The sequence below is a fragment of the Aedes aegypti genome, chromosome 2 (assembly GCF_002204515.2).
Source record: "Aedes aegypti strain LVP_AGWG chromosome 2, AaegL5.0 Primary Assembly, whole genome shotgun sequence".
NCBI classification, from domain to species: domain Eukaryota; kingdom Metazoa; phylum Arthropoda; class Insecta; order Diptera; family Culicidae; genus Aedes; species Aedes aegypti.
This window is the reverse complement of record NC_035108.1, coordinates 36,716,265-36,743,468: the sequence shown is the minus strand read 5'-3', so window position 1 is coordinate 36,743,468 and position 27,204 is coordinate 36,716,265. Positions and strand designations below refer to the sequence as shown.

At 36.8% G+C, this 27,204-nt stretch overlaps 1 protein-coding gene across 2 annotated transcripts in view; it reads right to left on the bottom strand.

The window, feature by feature from the left end:
- LOC5569902 (mucin-5AC) overlaps positions 1-18,858 on the bottom strand; it is a 32,004-nt gene extending 13,146 nt beyond the window's left edge. For both annotated transcript variants that reach the window (XM_001658750.2, XM_021840562.1), the window contains exon 1: positions 18,516-18,858. In XM_001658750.2, coding sequence (XP_001658800.2) covers positions 18,516-18,518 — 3 coding nt within the window. In that variant the 5' untranslated portion in view covers positions 18,519-18,858. The remainder of the gene's footprint in view (positions 1-18,515) is intronic.
- Positions 18,859-27,204: the final 8,346 nt, after the last annotated feature.

Genomic DNA, 27,204 nt, shown 5'->3' with positions numbered 1-27,204 from the left:
GTAAATAAAGAATAAAATAATATGTTAATCAGTCCACAGTTCGGGAAGTCTCTCCTCTGTGCCAACTGCAGCCAGTACTTATAGCTCAGAAATACCATAGGTACGAACAGATAAAAGGTACCAAATCATAAGGTAGAATAATTAATATCACTTGAGATAGGTAGACATGACAGTTACCTTCTAAGAGTTTTTTTGTTTCAAGTCGGTGTCCAAGAAGGATTACAACCGCTAGCTTTCGCTAACGGCTTCAACAAAAAATTGAAGGCACGGACCCGAATGGAGATTGAAAAGGGATCAATGCGTAGAAAACAGTAGCCCTGCAAAGAACTGTTTAATTGATTAAAATAATAAAGTTTCATGTCTATATAATTTGACATTTCACGCAAAAAGGCCAAAAAGGCGCAGAATTAGTATATATTGATCGTTTTGACTGAAGTTCGTAAATGAACTTTTGAGGTAATAAATCGTCGAGTTATTCAATAAGCCAGCAGTACCAGTACAAAAAGTCTATTCCGCATGCTTTACTGTAATTCGTTCAGTTTTGATGAATTCAACATATTTTTGAAAATGTTAACAACTAAATCGTGATGATAATAAATCTTCAAGCTGTTTAGTGGAATATCTACATTGGCGTAAATAGGGAGGGCCAGGGGGGCCTGGCCCCCCGAACCATGGGCTTGCCCCCCCCCCCCCCCGAAAAAAAATGGAGAAGAAATGAAAATACAGTTAAAACTAGTTTTTAGTATCAAACACTTATGATACTGGTCGCATAAAACGCATTTTGAATATAAATTTATGGATGATCATTGTTTGACAGGCAATAGCAATATGTAATTTTAAAACGTCACATACTGCCATACTGTTTCCTTTTTGTCTTCCCCGATATTGAAATTCATTGAAACACGTTTTAGAATTAGAAGAACTGGCATGATCCATTTGTAGTGGTAATTAGACAACCAAAGTCTTTTCTTATTTAAAAAAAAAAGCTGCGATATTTTGTGATCAATTATCTAGAACGAATCGTTGTTACAGGGAAATGTTTGTGTATGAGATTTTTTGCGGACTTTCAAATGTTCCATATTCAAATTTATGAGCCATTCGATAAATTTGACTCCGAGACGTCGGGAACAGATATAAACTGCTAGTAAGTAGACGACAGTGGAGCAGTTGCATTCAAATGTGACAGCAAAACTGTGAACATTGAAATTCCTCTACATATAGTAAGATAGTGGCGTTTTTTTTTTTCAATGTTATGCTGACACCAATTTACTAAAGTTTTTAAATAAGACTATGTTACTATTTATTTCTGTAGAATAAACGTAAAACCTTATTCATACTGAAGATTGTTTTAAGACACGCTTTTAATTCTTCTATAAGTGTTTATAATATGACCCTTTTTTATTTATTTTTATTATTTTTTCTCGTACCAATCTTTTTGGCGTCTTACGTAGTTTACGTACATTACATCAATTATTTTTGTTTGTCTTTGTTAACGAGATTTTTAAACCTGGGCTAGTTCATTTCGAGACCAACAGCTACACTTCCCTTCCAAATGAAGTCGCCACTATTACTTTTTGAGTCATAAGTGACTACCTCCAGAATGGGATTCGATCCCAGGTCCTCGACGTGTGTTCTACACCAGGTCCGTCACCACATCAATTCGGTTCAGAGATGTTTTTTTTTTCGTTATAAATATATATGCATTCATGTAAAATTTCTGTAATTAGAAGACGTTGCGTTATTTGTAAGAAAAATAGATAAAACTTGGTTTTAGATTAATGATAAGATATCGAATGTTTAGGATTTCTAGCTCAAATCAAATCAAAGCTTATAAATGCCATATAACATAAGTTTATATAAGGTATGTCTGTTGTAAAAGTGTCGAACCCCGCCGATGGGGCAAAAGTTTGATTTAGACAATCAGCGAAATTATAGCAAATATGTTGACTGTTCACTGTATGGTATTTATTTTCAACTATTACCTATTGTTTTTATAAAAATGTTGATTATACCACTAAGGTCGAACTTTTGCTCTGCCTTACTATGATTGGATATTAATAAATCCATGAGCAAAACCTTCCATCCTGTTTTTTTACAAACAACTGTTATCGTACGAATTTGCTGACGACAGCTTTATTTGAATACAAAAAAACTCAATCCTTAAATACGATGGTAGCCAAGCAGCTTTAGGATTTAAAGTTTTTAACTCTAACAAAAAAGGTATTATTCAACCCTATGTACAAATTTTAGTTTCGAGAGGTTTAGAGAAATGAATCGTTTGCTACAGAAATGCTAAGCAACAATAATCCATATTTTCAAACTGGCAAGCATATTTTTTTCAAAGGCTTGGGTGATACATTTAAATCTTTATCTTGTTTTATAACTTTGCAAACATCTAGGTCGAATCAAATTGGAATGGTAAATCCTGATTATAATCTGCTTTACAAAACTTGTATTCTATTCGAGATCTATAAGATTGGGTTAAATACGTCATCTTGACAATATAAAACGAAAACATAGATTTTTAAATATTTTTTTACTATTTTTCAATAAATGTGACATTTGGTAATCTAAGAAAGTTGATCAGTCGGTTTTGGACGATTTTTAGGTTTTGATCCACCTCTGTATGAAAGTGCGCCACTATAATCGGTTCACAAATATTATCGAAACAAGCGTTGTTAAGTTATCTAAATCCTTCACGACTTTTATCTCTCATGAGAAGGGGCCGTGGCCCCCTCAAGTCTGATGGCTATTTACGCCCATGAATATCTATAAGTAAATGGAAACCAAATTTGGTGTTGTATCATTTGATTCTACTAGAGTTTGTACCTTTTGACAGCTACGCGTATTCCAACCTCAATTGTAAAGCCGTCATTGTCGTGTACACATCAAAAAAATCTTAGATTTACACGTAACGTAATTTTAGCCTCAGTCATGCAAAGCCATTTCACATGTATTATTCAATGATAAAACCTATAAACACATCTATTATGTACAACATTGTTACCAAAATCCTTAATATTGAACGCGACACGTCTTCTCTCGAAGAATGTTGCATGCAAAACGGCAGAATTTACATGATTTTCACGCTGAAAATTCAATCATAAATAATGCACATGGAATGACAAGCCGTCGATCCATCCATGTGCATTATTTTTGACAGAATATTCAGCGTAGAATCATGTAAACTGAGCAATCTTGTTTGCAATTTCACTTTCAAGATACAAGAAAGCATGCAATATTGGCGAATGTTGGATGTAAGATCATGAAATGTCTCAGTTTCGCTCAATATTGCAAGCATTTTCGAATGCAATGAGACAGTTTACATTAATTATCGTTGAATGTTCAGTTGCAACTCGTTTTACATGATTATCATAAAAAAATACGTGCCATGTAAATTTTAGAATTTTTTGCTGTGTACTAACTTGACCAACTACACACTCCACCCCCCTGGTGCAAATCCTGGCTATGCCTATGAAGACATCTAATCTTTTATGCTGTTAAAGCGCCACCGATTATCACCGATTGAACTCGTCGTCGTGATGATCGCGACTCGAAGTGATCGTTAACATTTCTGAGCACTTACAACGAAACGATCGTTACAACGATCGGTGTGATTGGAGCAGGAATGACTATGGACACAGTAATACTGATTTCGATTGGTCGTTCGGTCATTTCGCTAACCATCATGATCACATTCAATTAGGTACTGCTCATGACAAGCCGTTTACGGGAGGCTCACGCATTCGTGTTGTTGACAGGTTCGGAATCGATGCTGGAAATGATCGATGATGGTTGAATTTTAGGAAATTTTATCAAAACATGCACATCTAGTGTCGTGAGCGCCCAATGTGGGGATGAAGTGTGCTTTGTACTTTTGGTGTCTGCGTGATGATCATGTAGGTCATTGATTTAATAACGCTCCCGTTCGATAGGTTTGGCATCGTTCGATGGCACAGTTTTGTTTCTGAAGACGGCATCGTCGAATAAGCGATGAAATTTTATTCTGTTCGATTGATGATACTGTTTAACCTTAAGACCCTGACCTATTTTTACAATTAAAATTTTGTAATCTTTTGGCTCTAATTTCCACCATTTTCATCCGATTTCAATAAAATATTGATCCAACATCACAACACTATTCAGGTTTCGTGCCCTGTATCGGGAACTCCAGTCGATCAGCCAGTTCCGGATTTATACGAATGTTTCGTGGGGTCGGTCCAAAGGTCATTTGGGACATTTCTATAATGAAGAAGAAAACTACAGTGTTTGTATCTGAATCATAAACCATAAGTATATTCCGACTTTTTTGGGGATAATCGTACCTGTCACATGATATACGAATGCGAAAATGGCAACTTTGGCAAAGAAAGCTCTCAGTTAATAACTGTGGAAGTGCTCAAAAAAGAACACTAAGCTGAGAAGCAGGCTCTGTCCCAGTGAGGACGGTAATGCCAAGAAGAAGAAGAACTAAATAAGCTATTCACGTATAGATAAAAATAATTGACGTGAATATCTAAATTTTGAAATTAAAAAATAAACATGTTGTTATTTTTTATCATTATTTTGTTATTCACCTCTACCCGGGAATGGTACCATAATCATAAAAACTCATTGATCAAAAACGGTTGCACCGACTTGTTTCATTGTTTTCATTACAGACTCTTATCGAAGTATTGTTTCGAAAAACGAATAACCGAAAATGGGAAAGCAAATCTGTAGCCTGAGATATTCACGTAGGTTATTGCTACGCATCAGCCCCCCAAGGAATTTTGGAGTATCTCCAGATTGGTCATCTAAGTGATAAAAACTGATACAGTTGCTTGAAAAGACGAAAGCTTGATAGCTTGTGAAAAAATGGTGCAAAAATATCGAAAACAAAAAAAATGCGGTTTAAATATGTTTTGTGGTGAAAAATTGACTCTGCTAGTGGTCTTTAAAGAGCACTAATAAAATATAACGTATAACGTATAACGAAATCACCGTTTGCGTCATGCGATGCTTATATGCACAAAGTTTCCGTATAAGATGTCATGTATAAAAGTAGAGGCGATATATGTGCATATTTTATATGATGAAAGTTAGCATGTAAGCGAGTGTAAAGAATTTATTGCAAACTATTATGTAATCTTATGCGACTAAATTTGTGACAACAAAGTTGATTTCACAGCTGCTACGGATTGCTTCACATGTACCTTGTACGTAGGGTGATGTGCTAGTATCCATCGTATTAAGCATTGATCAGTGAGAACAGCAATTTTTCCAATATTGCAGTGAATAATGCTGATACAAACCGATGCCAAACAATTTTTTTTCTCAAAACGGCTTTAGCATTGTACAATAAGATTTTGATAAATATTGATCTGTTTTTGGAAATAATGCAAAGAAAATGCATTTTGCCGTATTCTCAATCCGTCGTATCGTTTTCAATTCTGTCACAATCAGTTTCCAGATTCGTCTCACAACTTACGGCTCTCTGTGATATGTTGAGTGGTCACAACATATCAACGCTATAATAAAATGTTTTACTAGAATATATAGATCTATGGGCATCTCCCTCCATTCCTTCAGCATGATGGAATATACTAATTTCTTTCAAAATTCATTGTTCATCATCAAAATTCAGCCAAAACATATGAACACAATTCCTTTTGACCGTACAATTATTGCGGCTTCCACTCGGCTGGTTAGCCGTAAACCACGATTCATAATTAAAAACAAGTATTTATCGAGCAACGGACTCATGTTCCGTAACCTGTCGTTTGAGAACGTCGCGACCCATTGGAAGCCCACACAATAGAAACCTCAGCCAGCGCAGTTGCTGGCTAGTGTAGTGTGCTATTCCTATACCTAAAAAACAATGCGCTTTCGGGCTAGGCATTGGATATATATAGAAAGCGTTGTGTTTGGATGGGCATCTAATTCTTCCGAAAGAGGTGCACTTTGCAAAAAAGGACCACGTGATTATTGAGCTGAAATCGAATTCAGGTTAACTTCTGCGTTCATGAGTCCTCTCATGGCGTAGTGGTAACGCACGCCAACTAGAGATCGGGGAGTCGTGAGTCAATTTGTCCATCTAATCCAATTGCAAATTATATGTAATGGTTAGCTTTTCGGTAGTTGTTAAACTTAAAGGAATTTTCATGATTTTTTTAGGAATTTCAGTGTCCTGAGAAAAAATCTGAGATAATTCAATGATCATGTAGAATTACCATTCAGATTGATTTCCGTTGTTTTAATAGCCAGAGCAAAATTGCCGATCAAAGGGATCACTACGAATTGAATCTTCAGAATTTTTCCAATAAGCAATTCTAAAAGACGTTAAATGGACCCGTTACTCAAGACGCGTTTAGGACCTTTCTTTGCTTACGAGCATGAACATGAAGATAGCTGACCGTACTATTCATAGTTGCTACTCCGTGATTAACCAGAATAATCGAAGTTGCACAGAGATTTGATGAATGGTGCTTGGGATCAGCTTACCATTTTTCAATGTGCACAAATCTAGAGCTCAAATTTTAAAAGTCAATAACGGCGCTGGCCACGTCCATACGGTCATCGGGGAAGGGAAGGAATGTTAGGTCGACAACCGTTGTTACTAGAGACCGAGATCACCTCTGCATCTCCACAGTTGTCATGGAAAGGATATTGGGTTAGTGGGATAAGGTAAAGACCTGGAAGTCACCAATGGTTGGTGATGCGATCCATGATGTAATCACACCTAGTCGGATTCACGATATAATTCGATAATCGCGTTACACGCCGAACAAGTGTTCATCACTCGTACATGCAAGAGCAAGTGACACGATCGATAGATCAAACACTACTAACGATCCGCGGCGCGTTTTCATTTCACTACTCGACCGACGCGCGACATGTTAGATCCTGCCCTCGTTGCCAACCCCCCGCAGGAGCAAGCGGCAAGGTCGAAGGATCAAACAGAACTCTTTAGAACCTTTCTTTGCTTACTGTGAAAAAGTAGGGTGGATATCCTGCACAGTTTTATGATTCATGCAAAAAGGGTGCATAGGCAGTGTATAAAAATCGTTTCGACGCGAAATTTGGGAATGAAATTTTGAGGGCTAATCTTCTCCTCCCTAATAAACAAAAAATCTGGCTACGCCCATGTTCCCCACCGCCTTAAAAGTCTATGTAGGTTGAAAACATGGTTCATAAGCAAATATCAACACGTCAAGATTTGAAAAACAAAAACAAAAATTATGACCCGATTTTGTCAGGTTCCCTATTTTGTCAGCCTAAAATTCATCGAAGGGCTGACAAAATCGGGTCCCTACTGTATATACCATTTAATTGCAGCTAGAATATATACGCCTTGTCAGATACGCGTATTTGGACTTCAACTGTAAGTCCGTCTTCAGTGTCGTGTACTTGATTTGATTTTTTTTATTTATTTGGCTAACATTTGAATTATTGAATATAACTATATATTTTGACACCATAGAAAAGTATTGGCCGCACCGAAGTAAATGTTTTCTAATGCAAAATTCACATTTTGGCATCCAATTGAATGGGCTCAAGCTAACCCATTGTACAAAGATGACCCGTTACCGATATCGCTGTCCACAACCAACGATTTGTTGGAAAAGTTCAAAGTTAAACCGAATCCAGCTCTTCATACCGATGCGTCATGGTATCTTTAATCTACTAGGTTTTGGGTTTCAATAGCGGTTGCTGCAATTGCAACAAAAACCATCATCAACACTGATTTCAGCACCGGAGCTATGCTGAAGCATTAGAGTATTAAAGATACCGCAAACGAGGAGGCATACCTCGAATATGATGAGGCGCGTGTGTTTTCAACACTGGGTTATTGAGTGCGCAAAAAAAATCGCCCGTAAAAGTCGAGATCCTAAAATCAATGCTCGGTCACCTGAACTACCTACGCCAGCACTATCGAGCATTAATGATTGTTTTGTTGGGGTGATGTGATTTAGCATAATTTTCGGTTCGTAAAAGAACAAGACATTGCGCAAAGATCCATGACGGGGGTTGTGAGAATTATAAATAGGTAATTTCAGTGCTAATGTTACGTTGATGCATGAATTTCAAGATACGATTTTATTAGATGATGGACCAGTTAAAATAAATCCAACCAGTTTCCGTACAGTTCCGTACGCCGTAGATAGTGCGTTACGTCCCAGCTATGTAAATCAGAATCCGGAAATGAAACGTTTTAAAAGTGAAACCAAATTGATCAGAGTGGATGGTGTAGAATCTCGTTTATTTTTCGGAAATTCCGTACACTTGAGTTCTGTATGGAGATTTCATTTGAACGTTTAATTGAAATATGTCAATAAATATTCAGAAAAAGACGGTCATTTGCTATCTATGTTAATTTAAACTCTGTGCGTTGTAGCAATTGTGTAGGTCAAGCTCGTAAAAACTAGTCTGAAGATTATATGCGATGTTATGAATTTAAATGCTAATTATTAATGCAGTTCTGGGTTTGAATCAAGGTGTTGGTAAAAAGGAACAGAATGAAGACAGTGTACAGTACAATAACAGTAAAATATGATAAAATATTATTTTCATCAAAATACTCAATAGTTTACTGTTTGATTATGCAAAAAGATAAAAAAATGACATGTTTCGGCTAATTCGTGGCCATCATATACAATTAGAGCCACCAAAAGCCCTCAGTGTTCAGTGTTTAGAATATGAATCAAACCTATATAGATTTACACAAAAGTAAAAATGACGGCATGTAAGAATGTCTTCCCTTAAAATCTGTACATTCCAGATTCCTTGTGCAACGGCAGTAAAGCGTGTGCTAAGAGGCTTCAATTCTGTTTTTCACCAATTGCGGAACTGTCTTCGACGTCGTCGTGTTCAAGAAGATACGGATCGCAACTTGAATTATGTCACAGAGAGCGCACCGTCATCGTGCCGACATCATATCGTTTCGGGATTGACCTTTTTGCACCGTCTTTATTCAAGCAATGTGTAGTGGTAAACTGCAATGGTAACGATTATGTGCGGTGGTGATAGTTATCTATATTGGAAATGAAGAGGACCCGACCGTTGGGCATATGGTTGGAATCTCAAGTGATAGGATTTTTCCCTCACGCAGCAGTGCGGTTTTCTTGGATAGAGCTCTACTTTTCTTCTAAACTGGTGCTCGACAAATGACAATCTCTCAGAGTGCAGTGTTCTATGCGAGAAAATGGATTTGGCCATTGAGTAAAGTGCCGCCTTCGCAGACAGGTCGATGAATGGGTCATAAATCAAAATCGTAGCCATCATGCTGCTGAACGACGATGACGAAGCTATGCCGGGCGGTTGATCTAGTCCATAAAGTGGTGGAAAAACTCTGACGAAATGTCACGCTGCAAGAAACGATGAAATCTGCCTGGGTAAAGCCGTCAATTATCTTATGATGCCGGTCAGTGTTAGTTCATATCTCGCAAAACAAAAGTGCGTTTATACTAATTAAAGGCAAGTCCAAGTCAATTTAGAGCCACATATGTTAAACTATGAGCACCGAAAAAATAATTAATTGGAATGAGCGTCATTTTATTTTTCATATGACAATCATTGGAACAGGGGGCCAGGGAGGCAGCTCCCTCCCATTTTGAGGTCCTCTCTAGAATCTTGGATTATAATATATATAGGCTGTCGCTGGATTGATTACCGTAATCCGGGGTAACATTGATCGGTATGAGTCTTCTCGTAAAAAGTTCGAATCATCATTTATTGATAAAACATTTTCAAAGCATGAATGGTGCCGCTCTTTGTTACATGAGGTTTTTGCGAAAATTAAATTTAGTCCATGCCTGAATTTGTCAACCTTTTAACATTACCAAACGTTGTTTCCATAGGTGATCCATGTTACGCCATATCAGCTAAATAAAAATATCACTTTAAACATTTATTTAAACCAAAATACGGATTATAGTCACGAGCGGTGGGTGACTTGTTTTAAAAATAGAAAACTTGCGACACTTTCATTCCAAATGAAAAATTTAAATCAATGTTCCCCGGATTACGTTCCTAAGAGTTTTGTATCTAAATAACATAAATCTTAAAAGGAATGAAAATAAAAAAACTTAATAACTGCGATGAACATATTTTTCTGAGGATTTTTCCCTCCAATAGACTCACACCTAAATAATTTTGTCGCACCAAGTTTGCCGTAAAGGGTGCGCCATCTTTTGTGTTCGTATGTGAAAATTGATTTTTTTTTTTTAAACCCAATCAATTTCTATATTTGAGGTATTTCTTTTATTTAATATGACTTTCCGCAATTTATTTAGACTATTTTATGAAAAAAAAATCAAACAAATGACTGCCTTTATTGACCACATCAAAAAGAGTTACTGTAGCTGCATTGTTAATTACTTTTTCGAGCTTTTCGAAAGTTTTTGCGATGATTTCGGCCTTGAGCTCGTCAATGGTCCGACAATAGCTGACATAAACTTTGATTTTCAAATAACTCCTCAAAAATCAGTCAGGGTAATTCAAATCAGGATCCTCAAATTCATTTAAAATGTCCCTTCTTTTTGACATCTGATGTCCAGGGAATTTTCGTTGCCATAACTGAAAAAATTGATTGACAGTGAGACATGCAGCAGTGCCATTTAATTGCAACCAGTAGCTGCTAAGACCTTTATACGCATTTTCAGGCAGACATAATTTTATCTAATTCTGACCTGAAAATTTTCCTGGAAGTCTATTTGTAAGTATCAAGGAAAATATTAGGTGTACTGAAATATTGAACAGTATATCCATTTAAAAAAATATTATAACTCGTAGAAGTTGGGATGGCTCTTTTTGGTTCCCATACAATGCGTACGAAGTATAGTATTGCTGAAAAACTTCAAACCCGTTTTTTGGGAGCATGTTTTTGTCACTTACACCCATTGATCCCAACTTACATTTCTGATGGTTTTAAAGCAGCTCAAACTTAGCTTCTGGTTATTTAGAGATCTTATACAGAATGTTAAGCATAAAATGCATAAAGCAAATTACCGATAAGTACATATTGTAGCATCAAAATTGTGTTCAGGAAAAAGGGCCTTCACAAGGCTCTGACCTCGGGGCCCCCACATTTGTAAATCCGGCTCTGCTCAGGACCAACGGGTTTACTTCTTTATAGATTTCACATCATAAGCCTTAACCACTACACCAGATCTGTCCCAAAGTTCAGTTTTCCCTCGCAATTCAGCGATTCCTCCAACAAAAACACATTGGTTCTATTGAATCTTATACTTAGATAATTCACTGAAAGGTCTACTAGAAATTCCTCTGTAGATACCTTCAAACAGTGTCCTCACAAATATTATTACATTCTATTATATTTTGTTCGCGAAGTTCTTTTTTTCAAAATGCATCACAAATTGCGTCAAAAATGTTTTTTTTTCTGGAAATTTCTAATGTTTTTTTAATTGTCACTTGCATCCAAATCTTCAGAGGTGATTTATTTCAAAACACCAAAAACATTCAGCAAAATAACTGGGAAGGGAGAGATAAAAAAAATAAAAATTATCACTTAGTTTTCGTTATACCTTTGCGCATCTGTTGTTTCTATCTGCTTCAAAAATTTGCTATTTCTTCTTTCTTCACATAACGCTATCTTGAGGAACTTTTATTTTATTTTTTCATACTTCAAAAAAGCATTTCCAAAAGATAAATTCCAAGAGTTCAAAATAAATCGAAGAATTTGTTTACCACATGGTTCCTGATTTCTGAAAGTCTATCAGGAATTCCTCAACAAATTTTCAAAGTAATGCAAAAATTTCCTCCAAGATTTAAACTTGATAAAATCTTACTTTACTTATTATACCATTAGACAATGCAAAAGTTCTTAAAAGTACCGCCAATACCGCCGTGTTGAGCTGCTACAATAATAAAGAAAAATAATTGTTTCTACGTTAATCAGTTCGTCATAGTTATCATGAAACTTCGGAGATCATGTAGAACATTTTTCAACATGTATCTAACAAAAAATGAGAAAAAAAGAACAAGAATTCTTGTTGTAAGCATTTCTACAGAAATTGAGTATTTTTTATGAATTCAAGCTGAACTTATCGAACAAATGTGTTTAGAAGTTCATCCAAAAGTTTTTTGTATGTGTTACTCTAGAAATCTAAAATAAATTGGATATGGGGATTCAAAGAGTAATTTGAAAAGAAATCCTTAAAAACAAATCATGAGATATTTCTGAAGTAGTTTACGAACCAAAAATGAATAGTGGATAGCTAGAAAGATGTTATTCATGTAAAAATCCCAAGATTGACATTCGGATAAATGTATGCAGTAATTTTATATCTTTTTTAAAGATAAAAACAATATCTGAAAAATGTTTGGATTGATCTCTGTCTCTGGTAAATTTTCCGGAAGAATCCTAGGACGATACTTCAAAGGAAATAGTTATAAAATTCTCTGGAGAAATTACTGAACAATTTTCACAGGAAACTTTGAGTATTCATTTGTTGTTTGTTGAAGGAATCTGAACATAATCTTCAGAAATAACTTCAACGGCAAAGTTGGTGAACTCTCTGAAGAAATTCTTGCCCGGTGCTCATGAAGACAATTTTGGTGAGACCCCTACAATCTCTTGTACTGTTTCTTGGATGAATCTTCAGTAATTCCAGAAAATCTTAAACAAATTATTATTGAACAACTGGATGGTATTTTAAACAACAATTGGAATGTATATGTAATATGTACGTAGAGGACCTTCCAGAATGAATGTTTTGAAAGGAAGAATTTCTAAAGCAATCTGTGGAATTCTTCAAGAGATTTTTAAGCAGTTCAAAAGAGATTATTCGAGAAATTTTCTGGTAAGATCAGCAAGCCTCAATGAACTTCAGGAAAAATCTGTTGAATTATAAACTCTAATCCCTGGAATGATTTTTCATGTGAATCCTAGGAATAACTTAGTGAAAAGAGGTAAAGGAGTGCTTGGAGAAATCTCTGGAAAAGTACGGAAATATTTCATGAAGAAATCTCTGAGGAATCACTCAAAAGCACATAGTTGAATACCTGTAGAGTTCCTGGTAGAATCAAAGGATATTCCTCGTGAGTTCTTTGGAAGAATTGGAAGCTCTTTTTTCTGTGCACAGAAAATTCTGTGCTCTTCACCCTCCAAAAATAAACCTGGCTATAGCAATGAAGATAATTATTTTTAGAACAGTTTCTTTTTCATTCTTGTGTTACGCTTGTGTTACTTTCCAAGTACCGGACATCACCCTATACCTGGCATCGTTTGAAAATGCAGAGATCATTATACAACCAAAATGCTGTATGACAAGGAAAGGTGCTACTCATGGTGCTACTACATAGAGTAATGTTTATCTATAATAACAGATTTTTGAAAAATGCTTGTAATTTTCTGGAATTACGAATGTTTAGAATCCGATAAGAAGACGACGTATTGCCTTACATTTGCACTTAATTATCAATGCTTCGGGGCTGTCCATAAACCACGTGATAATTTGTTGGGAATTCTAGAATCTTTCAGTTTCCTATACAAAATTGAGTTCGATTCGCTTTAAATCGAGCTCTTCTAGACCTACACATCAGGTGTGCAATTTTAACACTGCTGAAAGGTGCCCCATGGAATAATTTCTTCTTCTTTTTTGTGTAACTTTCTTCAAGAGAGTATATTTTGTTCAGAAGTTGAAGATTCAATGACCACTGCGCTTATATTTTGAGGTATGGGCAGATAATCGAAATTCTTGGATTTTTCATGAGACATATAATATGATGGCATGATTTTTATTCGTTAATTTCTATTCAATAGAGAGAAATTGGAAGCAAACCTCCAAATGCTATCCTGCAGTCATCGAGTTCAATATCTTTGTGATTAAAGATTTTAAAACGTCAACGATGGAGTAAGATTATTCACAGGCATTATCTCGAACATTCGCCCATATCAAATGACAAAATGGATATATACTTGGAGCGCTGGGGACTTAAACATATTTTAGAATAAACAGCTGATTCTGGAGAGCCGTAGTTGAATCTTCATATAAGTGTGATAAGCCGCTCTGTTTTGCTCAAAACCTTTGAGCTAGTATTGATCTAAGTCATCTCTAACCGAAGGAATAAACTCCTTGCTCAAAAAACTCTCCTAAACCTCTGTATTTATTTTTGATTAAACTTTTAAATAAAAAATAAGGCGCTTCAAACCCTTAATACGAAAATGCTCCCAAAACTATGGCCCTGGCGAAATATTTTATTGTTATCATGAACAACACGTTCTCTAAGAGCTCATCTATTCTCTGATCCCAAACAAACTAATATTTTCCACAATTAAGTGTGACTTTCAAAGGTGGAAAGTTTATCACCAGAGTATACGGCGATTAAATGCTTTTTCTGACTTTTAGCGAACAAAACCTTCAAACTTATTTGCTTTGGTAAATTATTTACATTAATAAGAAAAATATGATAAAAATAGTCCTAGATAGCGAAGTTATGTCAGAAAATACTACAGTAATTAGGAATTACATTTACTCACAAAAACAATGGAAATAATGCAAAAAAAATAAAAAAATAATGTAGCCGCAAAATTTACATTCAAACAATTTTATGGGTCATACTGTATATCCATTCGAATTGAAACTTTTGGCAATTCTTCAGCTGCAATCGATAGCTAGAATGCCAGTACTTGTTTTAAAGTATAAACTATAATTCTTTGAAACAGCATGCATAAATATTCAAGTTTTTTTTTAACTATCAAAGTTACCCCATTTTACGGTACGTTTTTTTTACTGAAATTCACGTTTTACTTGAGCTGATTCTGACTTTAGAATTGAAATTAAAATCAAATTCAAAATCGTCACTCATTGAGTTCTAAAAATAATGTTGAAGTTCGTATTCAGGTTTACAAATCTTTTTTTGTTTGAAACAAATGTGATCATATTTAGTAAAAATAGTTAACAAGATTGCATAAACCCAATAATTTTCGGGGATCTCACTTTATGCTTTTCAGCCTTTTTATGAGCACTTGTCTTGTAGGGAAACACGCTCTATGACCCAGAAAGTTGAGAATATTCCTCGAATGACGGCAACCATACGAATGATTTAACATTCACGCGTTTACTGCTTTGTCAATGTTGGCCCCTATACCAGTAGGTGTATGAGAGAGTTGGACAAAAGTTCTTCAGAATATTTGATTATCGCAAAAATAGCTCATAGATTATCGCGTAGGTTAGAAGCACCGGTTTTGGCCATACGCCAGTTGTAGCCATAGTGGATTATACACCATTTTACATAGCCAATCAGCATGAAACCTTTTGTGTTCAGTAGATCACATTCATATGATAGAACTACATTAATTTACTCGTCCAAATTGATTCAAAACATAAGAAAAACAATTCATTTTCTTTATAATTTTAAGTTCCATACACCTAATTTGGCCAGGACACTCCTAATTTGGCCACTCTCATGAATGCAATTGGCCAATTTAGGAACCGAAGTTAAATCTCTGGCCAAAAATGGTTCCGTTGGCCTATATTGACCAACGGGATTTTGAAAGCGAATAAATGGTTTTAGCTCAGTTTTGATGTTTTACACACATAATATGGATTAAAAGCTTGCATTTGACTTGGCTTCCCATTTAATTTTTATTGACATTTTCTCTTAGGCTGGCCAAAACCGGTGCTTTTACCCTATAGCACTCTAGGATCGGTGTACCAATAGCCGATCAGCTTACAAAAAATATTTTTACAAAATCGAATAATAAGGGTTAATTCTAAAAAATCGCTAGTTTTTCTCCCCACATGAAATATCTTCACGAAATCACAGCTTTTCAAGTATTTTCAATATAAATAAAAATTATGCATTTCAAGTTTACTTATGTCAAATGAGATAGGTAACAAAAAATTTAAATTTTTACATGTATTAACGGATATACAAGGACTTGGTTTTTACCCTTTGAAAAATCGACCACAGCAGAAATCGGATTTTTTGTTTCTATTCAAATTTCATATACTTAAGTTTATAATAAATAAGTAAGAGTCGGATTATTTATCAAATCGTCATTGGTACATGTATTTTTTCAGATTTTAATTGTACATTCTTTTGACCTAGCACAAATTTCTTACAACAAAGTCGCTCCGATTTAACGTGATTTGTGCAAAACTGATAAGAGGAGCTTCCAGAAAGGTAAGACCATTAACAAACGTTTTGCAAAAAAAAATCGTTCAATATACGAAATCTGCTCTTATTAAGTGCAAGAATAAAATGTGTGAAAATCAGATTTTTATCTGCACTAGTCTCAAAATGGCAGTATGGGCACGACTTTACCATACTGCTAGTGCAGATAAAAATCTGATTTTCACTCATTTTATTCTTGCACTTATCAAGAACAGAATGTGAATTTTGAGCGATTTTTTTGCTACCTGTATGTTGATGGTGTTACAGCTCCTCTTATCAGCTTTGTACAAATCGCGTTATATCTGAGCGACTTTGTTGTACAAAATTTGTGCTTGGTCCTAAAATACGTATAATAAAAATCTGAAAAAAAAAATCTTTATCATTGCTGATACGATAAATGATCAGACTATCACTTATTTTAATGGAAATTATAAACTAAAGTGAATAGAAAATGAAATTCCGATTTCAGCTGTGGTCGATTTAAAAAAGGGTCAAAACCAAGTTCTTATATTTATGCTAAAACATGTACAAAACTCAAATGTTTATTGCCTATCCATCAGTAAAAATATTTGCCAAAAGTTAATCTTAAATGAATTATTTCTATTTATATTGAGAATATCCGGAAAACTATGATTTCGTGAAGTTATCTTACGTGGAAAGAAAAACTAATGATTTTTAAGAATTTTACTATTTTGTGTTCTCTAATTGTATTTTTGTAACAAAGCTTTCAGACAAGGAGAAAGCTCTTCCAGGTTTCATCCTGATGCTGTTTGAATTGTTACCCATGCATAGTGAATTGTTAACTATTATTTCGGTTTAAACTCGGCAGACTCCTAATACACGAATTATGCCGAACAATGTGTGTCCATAATTGAAGCACATTTAAATGCGTTAAGTTATCCTGAATCCTTTCTTAAAATTTGTACCTAGTTGTCTAGAAACCTTGATATTCACTATCGGCAGCTTAATTTGTATCCGATGATGTTTCGCCATCAATGAACTTTACCAAAGTTGCGTACAATTTATAGTGAAAAAAAAATTGATTCAAACGATTATTTGATTTTCCATCAGTACCGAAAATACCGGTATTCAATGCTTTCCAGTACCGGTGTTTCGGTACCAAAAAATGGTCGGTATTATCGCTACTTTCGATACTGGTACTACCGGTACCAAAACCCTAATCCTGACCATCATTACGAAAAATGTTTTACAACGGTTAACAGTAAAACAATCGTTAAAATACACTAGTGACTATAGGGGACTATAGATTACTAAGGGTGAACCTAGGGGTGAACCCACCCTAGAAGATGACACTGAAGACGAACTTACGATTGAAATACGAGTATCGGGCAAAGGATACACACTCTAGGTATTAATTTACTTTTTCATCAATAGTTCAAACGCAACTTAACACTTTGATTTAAAAATAGATGAGTACTAGAAATAAGACAATTAAATCAAATGCTTTGACTTAACACTAGTGACGAGGTTGCTAATTTATTCGGCACAACTTCATAGATTTTTTTAGAACAAATTATCATCGTTGCCGACAACTTTTTGGTAAATATATAAATCAAGCAAACCAATTATCAATGGACACTTGTTAGTTAATATTGAACACATATATTTTATTTGTGCACTGAACTCCGAAATAATATCAAACTGATTTTGTTTCGTTGTTGAAAACGACGATATTTTTAGCGACATCTCTATACAATGACGCTAATGTTATTACAATGAAAATCATCATCAGCCTTTAGCATTCCCTACCTCAACATATAAATATTATCAGAAGTAGAAGTAATTTTAAAAAGTACAAAAATTATTATTCAAAAAATTGGGTTCGAATGTTCCTTGAGATGTATCACAATACACTTTAATTAAAATAAAAACAGATCAAGAAAACACAAAACACTACATTTCTTTACAGAAAATTCACATGATATAAAATTATCCACGAAAGTTTGCTGTCACGAATGAAACCATTTGAGAAACACCGTCCTCCAATCGTAGCACAAGTGGGCCCACGCATAGATCGCTGCTTTCCCAGACCCAATTCTACTGCACTCACTAACTCAACCATTAGAGACCACTTCTGATCTGCTCTCAGATAAATCAGCGTAGAAAGCGAATTAACGATCTCCATCATTGTCCGAGCCTCGATTCACGGATCACCAACAATCGTCCATCATCCCAAGACCCCTTCGTGGATTCAGCAAAAACATGGGACGGGGTCAAACGGTTTCTTATGTAAGCGGCCCCAGATATCTGGGTAGTAGCATCGATGCACATTCGGTTGAACTGGGGGGATCATATGCCACCTAGCATTTTGGCGAAGTAGATCCTCACGAACGCCCCCATCTTCGCAATGTCCCAAACAGTCGAACACTCACCATTTCTGGCTATTGATGCGCTAACTGGTTAAAGATGCACTCCACTCGCCAGGGGTCACCCCAAGTGTTACGGGAAGCCACCTCTCAAAACAATCAATGATCGTTGACTTTTCAGCTTTTTGAAATTCTTCTCACTGTTTTTCCACAATGTCCTTCTTCAGTTGTCACTTATTCCCTTTCTATTATCAACATCCGCCCTGTTGAAACAGTTCATATGCACATTTGTTCGAAAAATCCTTGTTATCCTTTGAAGCACCATGTGTTATCCTGGATCATGCCCAATCCAGGAACAAAAGAAAACACACCTCCCGAACCGAAACCGATCTCAACTCGATCAAACAATTATCGTGAATGAAGTTTAGGATCCATCAATCGACGTTACTTATATATACTATGTCTGCTAGCTAGAAGAAGGGGATAAGTCGTCTGCTGCATCCCCAAAACACAGTCAGTGATCGCTCACCGGCCAGCAGACCAGCCAGCATCAGCACCAGCCACCGAGAGGAGATCTTCTCTTGTCTCTGCATAGGTACTTTAGTCAGTCGGTCTAGTAGGCGGACGATCACCACGTGCTGCTTACTGCGAGTTTGCGCGCGCAATCATGTGCTGCTCTCAGCGTGGGCTAGGGCGCGCGCCAAATTTCCTCGCATCCAACAATCGTCCATAGTGGGCAAATTTGGATCCGTAATCGTAGTTATTTCGAAGCTGCTGAATTAGAATCTTATGATAATTCATTGCCAACGGAAGAATGCTTAGTAAATAGATTGGTGAAGTGCAATCTTCACAATTTCCACTAAATATCAGACTTTTTAACTCTTTTATACATGATACCATACAAAATGACTTTTTTTTATCAAAACTGGGTGTACTACTTAAAACATTGTGCCAAGCATCTGTGAAGTTATCTTAAAATGAAATTATCCAGGAATTTTATGAAGAATAACAAGCGGGAAAATTTAAAAATTTGGATGGGCTCGCGGAAATAACGCGCAGCGAGCTATCTCCGCACAGAACAAAAGTCACACAGTGTGCGTTGAATTCCGATTCATTAAAACATCGTCATTCTATCACTACATACGTACATGTAACGCCTAGGACTGATCATGTACTTGGAGAAAAATGTTTTTAGCGATTTCCAATCCTATTCAGCAAAATGGTTCCGTGAAAAAGAATCCGTGACGGTACATGGAGACTTTATGGGATTTTGACTTATTAGAAGCTTTCTTTCTTCCAAAAATTCTACGAAATGAAATCAACGGTGGTTCACAACATAATTATAAAGGGAATGTAATCCCATACGTAGAGATCTTCAATACCAGTTAAACAACCGTGCCCAATGCCAACTTTCGGAACTAGTTTTCTAGTACCTATTGGAAGCGTATCATTTATCGGAGCGCTGTAGTGTGATGAGCATGAAATTAGTCATAATTTTTGGTCCGAATATCTTTTTGTAGCAAAAGAACTATGAATCATATACCTAATATCACCACATGATATTGAACAAAATGGGAGACGTCAAATTATTCCAAACAGGCTACTGCACCTAACGATGCGCATAGCTGAATTTGATTAGAAGCCTGGAACATTTACCATTCGAAGTCGTTCGATTGCCCAGGAATCCAATTTTTTTCTTGCAACGCGTAATAAGGAATCCGTTAAGAGAAAACTCCACCTGGCCTGAAATTCTTCTTTATTTCCCACTACATATATTTATTTAGATTGTTCATGGAGTTTATTCAATAACCATTCAATTTTTTCTCCATCGATCTTTTCTGCCTCTCAAAATGCCTCCAGAAGATTTTCTTTCATTTCATCCGAGAGTTGAAATGAAATCTTGTGAAATTTTTGTCGCAAAGTTTTTCATCAAGAAGCTTATCTAGGAAAAACCTGACTAAACAAATTTTCAAAAAACAAGGAAGAGTAATTCTAGCAAAGAACATACTGAGAAGTTCATAGGGATTCCTTCAAATATTAGTCTAAGATACCAGCCACAGAAATTCTTCTACATGTTTAAAAAAATCGCCATGCATTTTCTCTCCAATTCGATCAAGTTCGACTACTACCATAATTAGGCTTTGGGAATTATATTCATTTTAAGAATCACTTCAAGATTTTTTTTTTTCATTTTGTTCCTAAAAAAATCGGCCGTGTTTTTTTTCAAAAAGGGTTTACAGATATGCAATTTTTTTACATATTTTCATAAAATCCTCAAAGTATTCTTTTACAAATGGATCATTAAAACAACCAAAACGGCCGCTATGAAAAGTACAGATAGCGCCACCGTAGTCTTGTGAGGTTGACATAACAGCGATGCTGTCACAATATTAAACCCCATATACGATAGCGCCGCTGTTTTGATGCTGTGAGTGCCGAAAGAGTTACCTTCAATGATCCATCGATCTCTCTCGGGATTTTGCCTTTAACAAGTGTCCAAAAAGTCGTTAAAAATCCATTTTCTTAGATTTTCTCTGGAAATTATTGATGTGATGCCAATGGCTTAGCTAGGATTTCTTTCTGAAGGGGGCCTAGGGGACCCCTAGCAAATACTTGTTTAACAGAATTTATGTAGGTTACAACAATCAACATTTTCACAAATTTCGAAGTTTTAACATATTTCAACATATTGATTCTATTTATTTGCATTTTGTCTCATTTCGCGGCACATCAGTGATATTTGTAACTTTTAATTTTTGTTACGGAAAAGATTCATTTTTTTTGTAATTCAGTAAAAAATCTTTCAAGAATTCTAGCAAAACAAAACTCACAAGGAACTCCTCATTTTTTTTTTTTTTTTTCAGTGCTTTCTTCAACAACTCCTTTGCCCGTTTTCACTGAGTTCGTCCCACGGAAAATCATTCTCAGATTTTCTGATATCACCAGAAATTTTCTCTAGGAATCTCTATCGAATTGCTTAAAAATCTCTTGGAGAATTCAGATAAAGAATGCATTAGAATGCACTTATTACAAATAAAATCCAATTGTTAATTTAAAGTATCCTGCAGTTGTTGGTGTTTAAGATATTCAGAAATTATTGAGGATTTCTTCAAAAAATAGTACAAAAAAACTAGGAGTGCCTTCAAGATCACCAAAATGTCTTCAAGATCACCAAGCAAGGATTCACTCCACAAATTCTTCAAAGAATTCTCCAACAGTTTTTTCAACTTTGCTTTTGAAGTTCTTCCTAAAGTTTCTCTACAGGATTGTTTGAAAAATCGCAGCAAAAACTATCCAGACTTCCAGCAAAAAAAATATTCTTCCAGGTGTTACTCTAAAGATTCCTCGTAATGTTTCACTAGAATTACATGAGCAATTATAAGAACTCAATTGGGAAAATGCTATTCATAATTTCTCAAAACTTAATTATTATTATTTTTTTTTTTTCAAAAAAGCCCGATCAAGAAATATTTAAAGAATTCTAACGTTCCTATGAAGTTCCTAGCGGAATACGTGCAACTGTTATCGCAAAAATTCACCCTGCTATATCCCGATCGAAATCGTCCGATCGACGAGATTTGTGAACCCATAAATTTCATTAGCTATTGTGATGACTGTATTCATTTTTTACCATAATTCATATTTTTAAAATTGAAAGAAAACCGGAAAAGTCCTTGTTCTAGTGTTTCAGCGCTACAAATTTTAAAAATTTACTCGATCGGATGATTTTTGACCAAGATACGACATGGTTAAGTTGGCTGAGGAAAAACTGGGATGAGGCTTCTCTGGGGAAAAAACTGAACATTCCTAGAAACATGACATTCACACAAAACCAAGTGAACATGATGGGGATCATCGAAAGAAAATCGAAAATCGGTTCGCTGAGAACCAGCTGCTTGAATATATAGATCCCTTTTTTTTACATCACGGTATTTGTCTCGTTAATCCTTCATGAAGACTGGATAAATTGGCAATACAAGTTTTAAAGACTGTTCAACGTGTCTATTCCAAGTCGTGTTGAATGAGAATCGGAGGGGCCAAATATTTAAACAGGGTTCAGTAGTTTTCTTTACTGATAGCTCCAAAATAAACGACCGGGTTGGAGCTGGTGCTACACGCACTGGACATATCAATATTTTTGGGTAAGTGGCCAACAGTGTTACAGGCAATTATCGAATGTGACACTACTTTACCACGACGCGACTATAGACATGCACATATATGTTACTTTTCTGACAGTCAGGCTGTCGTGGAAGCATTAAAGTCTTTCACATGCTTAGAAGTGCTATAGTGGGAATTAATTCAATTACTGCAGGAAATTGCTAAAACATCTACAATTAGCAAGTGGATATCACTCAACCTAATATTGATACGACACCTTGATATGGCTTATACGTTAAAATGGGACCTGCCACAATAGATCTAACAACTGGTCCCAGTGGAAAAAGTACTCAAGCAGAAATAAAAAAAATACCTGAAAAATTATGACCTACAATGAAATGTATTAACCTGAGATATATAGAAAAATAGTATAATATATCCCTTTTTATATCAGATGATGCACAAAAAAAAATACAAATATACCAATACCTAATTTGATAAACACCTATTTTTGACAAAAACAAGTCATTTGTATAATATTATACATAAAATAGCTGAAGAAGATTATGTTTAAGCGAAAATGTGAAAAATGGACCACTTTCCGAGCATGAAACACATAATGAAACATGCACCAAATAATGTATTAAATGTTTTTCCATTCAAATTCAATCATTCAAACATTCTAGTTCATAGGCTTCTAAATAACTCTAAGGTTCAAATGTTGCCCACTGTGAACCGTTTCGAAAATAAAATCTTCCAGCAACCTTAGCCAAAGGGACCGGGACGGGGACACGATCAAATCGTGCACGCGCCCCCAAATAGTCAAATCCGTCCAAACAGCCACCCGTCATCCGTCAAAGGGACTCACGACGAGCGCGTGCAATGGGGGGCTATTATTGTCAAACACACTTAGCATAAAAACGAAGAATCTGTAAAACCTGTGTACTTTCAGTCATTCCCTCAGCATCCTACGTGTTTTGTTTTAGGCTTTTTGGGTTTACAAACATACACGCTGGGTTGGATAGTAAAATTCTTCCAACTGCAACCGGCCTCGTATAAATGTCAGGCGGTAACATTTTGCATCTGAGCCATAATGCGCCAACGAAGTGGAGATGAAGACGACCATTTTTGTCAACAACTTAAATCCTTCTTGTTGGTCGAGAGGCGGCGCACAAGAGCGAGCATGCGAAACTATGCAACTAGCTGTCGCCATTAGTCGGTTGACACGTTGTTAATTTAATGTGACAATGTTCTACGAGCAGGCGGAGCGGCGTGTGTTTGCTTGCAGAATAACGTCTTAATTGGCGAATCAATGTATCCGCCAATTTATCCACCGAAATATGCATTGATGCATTGATTGGTGTTTGATACAGATTTATCTCAATAGGGTCCTAAAGCCCTGTCCCAATTTTAGTGCCAAACGCTTAATTTTAGGCCAAAAACACAGGTTTACTCAATTTTTTAATGTTTTCCGTTGGTTTGAGCCCAAAAAAACTTAAAGATTTTGTCACACCCCTTGGCTTAAACTCAAATTTTGGGTGTATTTTGTTTTCCGTGTCCCTTCCGAAATGTCAGATAGGAACAACCCCAGTGTTAAAACTGAAACCCCTGTGGTGTTTTTGTCGACTAAGCGAACGTCAAACATGATCTTAAGTGTCAACCCAATTTTTAAATTAAAGTTTAAACATGATATAGCCCTTATTTGAGCGGGAAAAATTGCTAAAGTAATTGCAGTAAGATGCTATTTCGTGTTATTGAATAAAAACAAGATTTCATTAAAAATTTTAGGACCCAATTCTGGGGGACCACGATTTTAATAGTCATTTTTAATATCCACAATATTACAAAAACATTTAAGCAACGATTGTGCTACTTTTCCCCGAATGTCGTTTCTCTGAATGTCGTTTCCCCGAATGTCGGTTCCCCGAGCGCCAGTTCCCCGAATGCCATTTCCCCGAATGACCCGTTTCCCCGAAAAGTATAGCAGTTCAAATATGTGCAATAATAGTTTTCAGTGGCAGGATGGTGAATTAGAAAGAATGGTAAGCAATCAAAAGAAAGAAGTATTTAGTCATTCTCGACTCTACACATGTTGCCAAAAATGCTGAGGACGGAAAAACTCGTAAGAACCGCCAATCAAATAAAGAAGGGTGCATATCAGATGACCAGTAGATTCACCCCCTGAAATGTATACAGTTATGTCAAAAATGAGTGCCAAAAACTTTTCGGGGAAGTGGGCTATTCGGGGAAACGGGATATTCGGGGAACTGGCATTCGGGGAATTGGCGTTCGGGGAAACGACATTCGGGGAACCGACATTCGGGGAAAAGTAGCACAACCTTAAGCATCACCCTCGAGTCCAGAAGATCAAGGAAGGAAGTCTGGAATATTCCCGGCGAAATTTATGGAGTAATTAGGGGAAACTGGGTAGAATCGATCTGCGTGGAGACGTACTTACTTACTTTTGCTGGCTCTACGTCCTTCAAGACATGACCTGCGCCACAATGTTAAGCCAACTAACTCGGTCCATGGCTGCTAACCTCCAATTCCTCGATCGCCCCACACTTCCAAGATCCTGCTCCACTTGGTCAAACCACCTCGCTCGTTGCGCTCCCCTTCGTCTTGTACCGGCCGGATTTGAGTTGAACACCATTTTTGCGGGATTGTTGTCCGGCATTCTCACAACGTGTCCCACCCATCGTACCCTTCCAGCTTTGGCGACTTTCGTGATACTGGGTTCACCGTAGAGCTGCGCAAGCTCGTGGTTCATTCTTCTCCTCCATACGCCGTTCTCACATACTCCGCAGAAGATCGTCCTAAGCACACGTCGTTCAAAAACTCCTAGCGCTTGCAGGTCCTCTTCGAGCATTGTCCACGTCTCATGCCCGTAGAGGACTACCGGTCTTATTAGCGTCTTGTACATGGTACACTTAGTACGGAAGTGAAGTTTACCAGACCGCAAGGTCTTGTGGAGTCCATAGTAAGCACGACTTCCGGCGATGATACGTCTTCGAATTTCTCTGCTGCAGTTGTTATCCGACGTTATCAATGATCCGAGGTAGACGAATTCGTCCACTACCTCGAACTCATCCCCGTCGATCGTCACGCGTCTGCCTATGCGAGCTCTATCGCGCTCGGTTCCTCCAGCCAGCAGATATTTCGTCTTCGACGTATTTACCTTCAATCCAACCCGATCTGCTTCACGTTTCAGCCTGGTATACTGTTCAGCAACCACCTGGAACGTTCTTCCGACAATGTCCACGTCGTCAGCGAAACAAATGAACTGGCTGGATTTATTGAAGATCGTGCCCCGCATGTTGAAGCCCGCTCGTTTCATAACACCTTCTAGCGCAATATTGAACAGGAGGCAGGAAAGACCATCGCCTTGTCGAAGTCCTTTGCGTGTTTCAAACGGGTCCGATAAAGCACCCGATATCTTCACACAGCACTGTACACTATCCATCGTAGCTTTGATCAGTCTAGTCAGTTTCCCGGGAAAACCGTTCTCGTCCATAATCTTCCATAGCTCTTCGCGGTCGATGGTATCATAGGCCACTTTGAAATCGATGAATAGGAGGTGCGTAGGGACTTGATATTCGCGACACTTTTGGAGGATCTGCCGCAACATAAAGATTTGGTCTGTCGTCGATCGCCCGTCCACAAATCCGGCTTGATAACTTCCAACAAATCTGCTTGCCAGTGGCGATAGACGGCGGAAGATGATCTGGGAAAGCACTTTATAGGCTGCATTAAGAATTGTGATCGCTCGATAGTTCTCACATTCTAACTTGTCACCTTTTTTGTATATTGGGTATATTATTCCCTCCTTCCACTCCTCCGGTAGCTGTTCTGTATCCCAGATCCTGGCTATCAATCGGTGCAGACAAGTGGCCAACCTGTCCGGGCCCATTTTAATAAGTTCCGCTCCAATACCATCCTTTCCAGCTGCTTTGTTGTTCTTGAGCTGTTTGATAGCATCCTTAACTTCACCTATTGTGGGAGTTGGCACGTCTCCCTCATCCGCCGTACTGATGAAGCCATTCCTCCTGCTGTCTTGATCTTCCTCCTCTGCGCCGTTTAGGTGTTCATCGTAGTGCTGCTTCCACCTTTCAATCACCTCACGTTCGTCCGTCAAGATACCTCCGTGGAAACGTAATCCCACCCTATTTTTCGTAATCTAAAACGGTTTCATTCGGGTGCGGTTCGTTAGGTCGAACGCTAACAATTCATTCGAACTGAAAATTCATTTGATTGCTTCTAGGTCATAGCTTCCCATACTCGCTTTTCGCGTTCGTGCATTTGGTGCGGGTGAGATTCTTTCTTGACCGCAGTTTCTTCTGGAGCCCATAGTAGCCACGAAAGCTTCCATCGGGTTGCAACATTACCTTGAAAAGCTGTTCAGCTGTTCAAATTAGTAATGCTTCGTGTTTTTTTTTATTCTTATTCTACAAAAAACGTTTTCTTGTAAAAAGTTAGTCATTTAAATTGTTTCTTCGAGTCTACATGAATTTTGAATATATCAATATCTATTCGGTTTTTAATATCAAAAATTCTCAGGCTTTACAACATAGAGTAAAGTGGAGCAAAAGTTCGAGTGGGGCAAGAGTTTCTTTTTAAAATTTCTAGCTCAATTCAAAACAAAACTCACAAATGT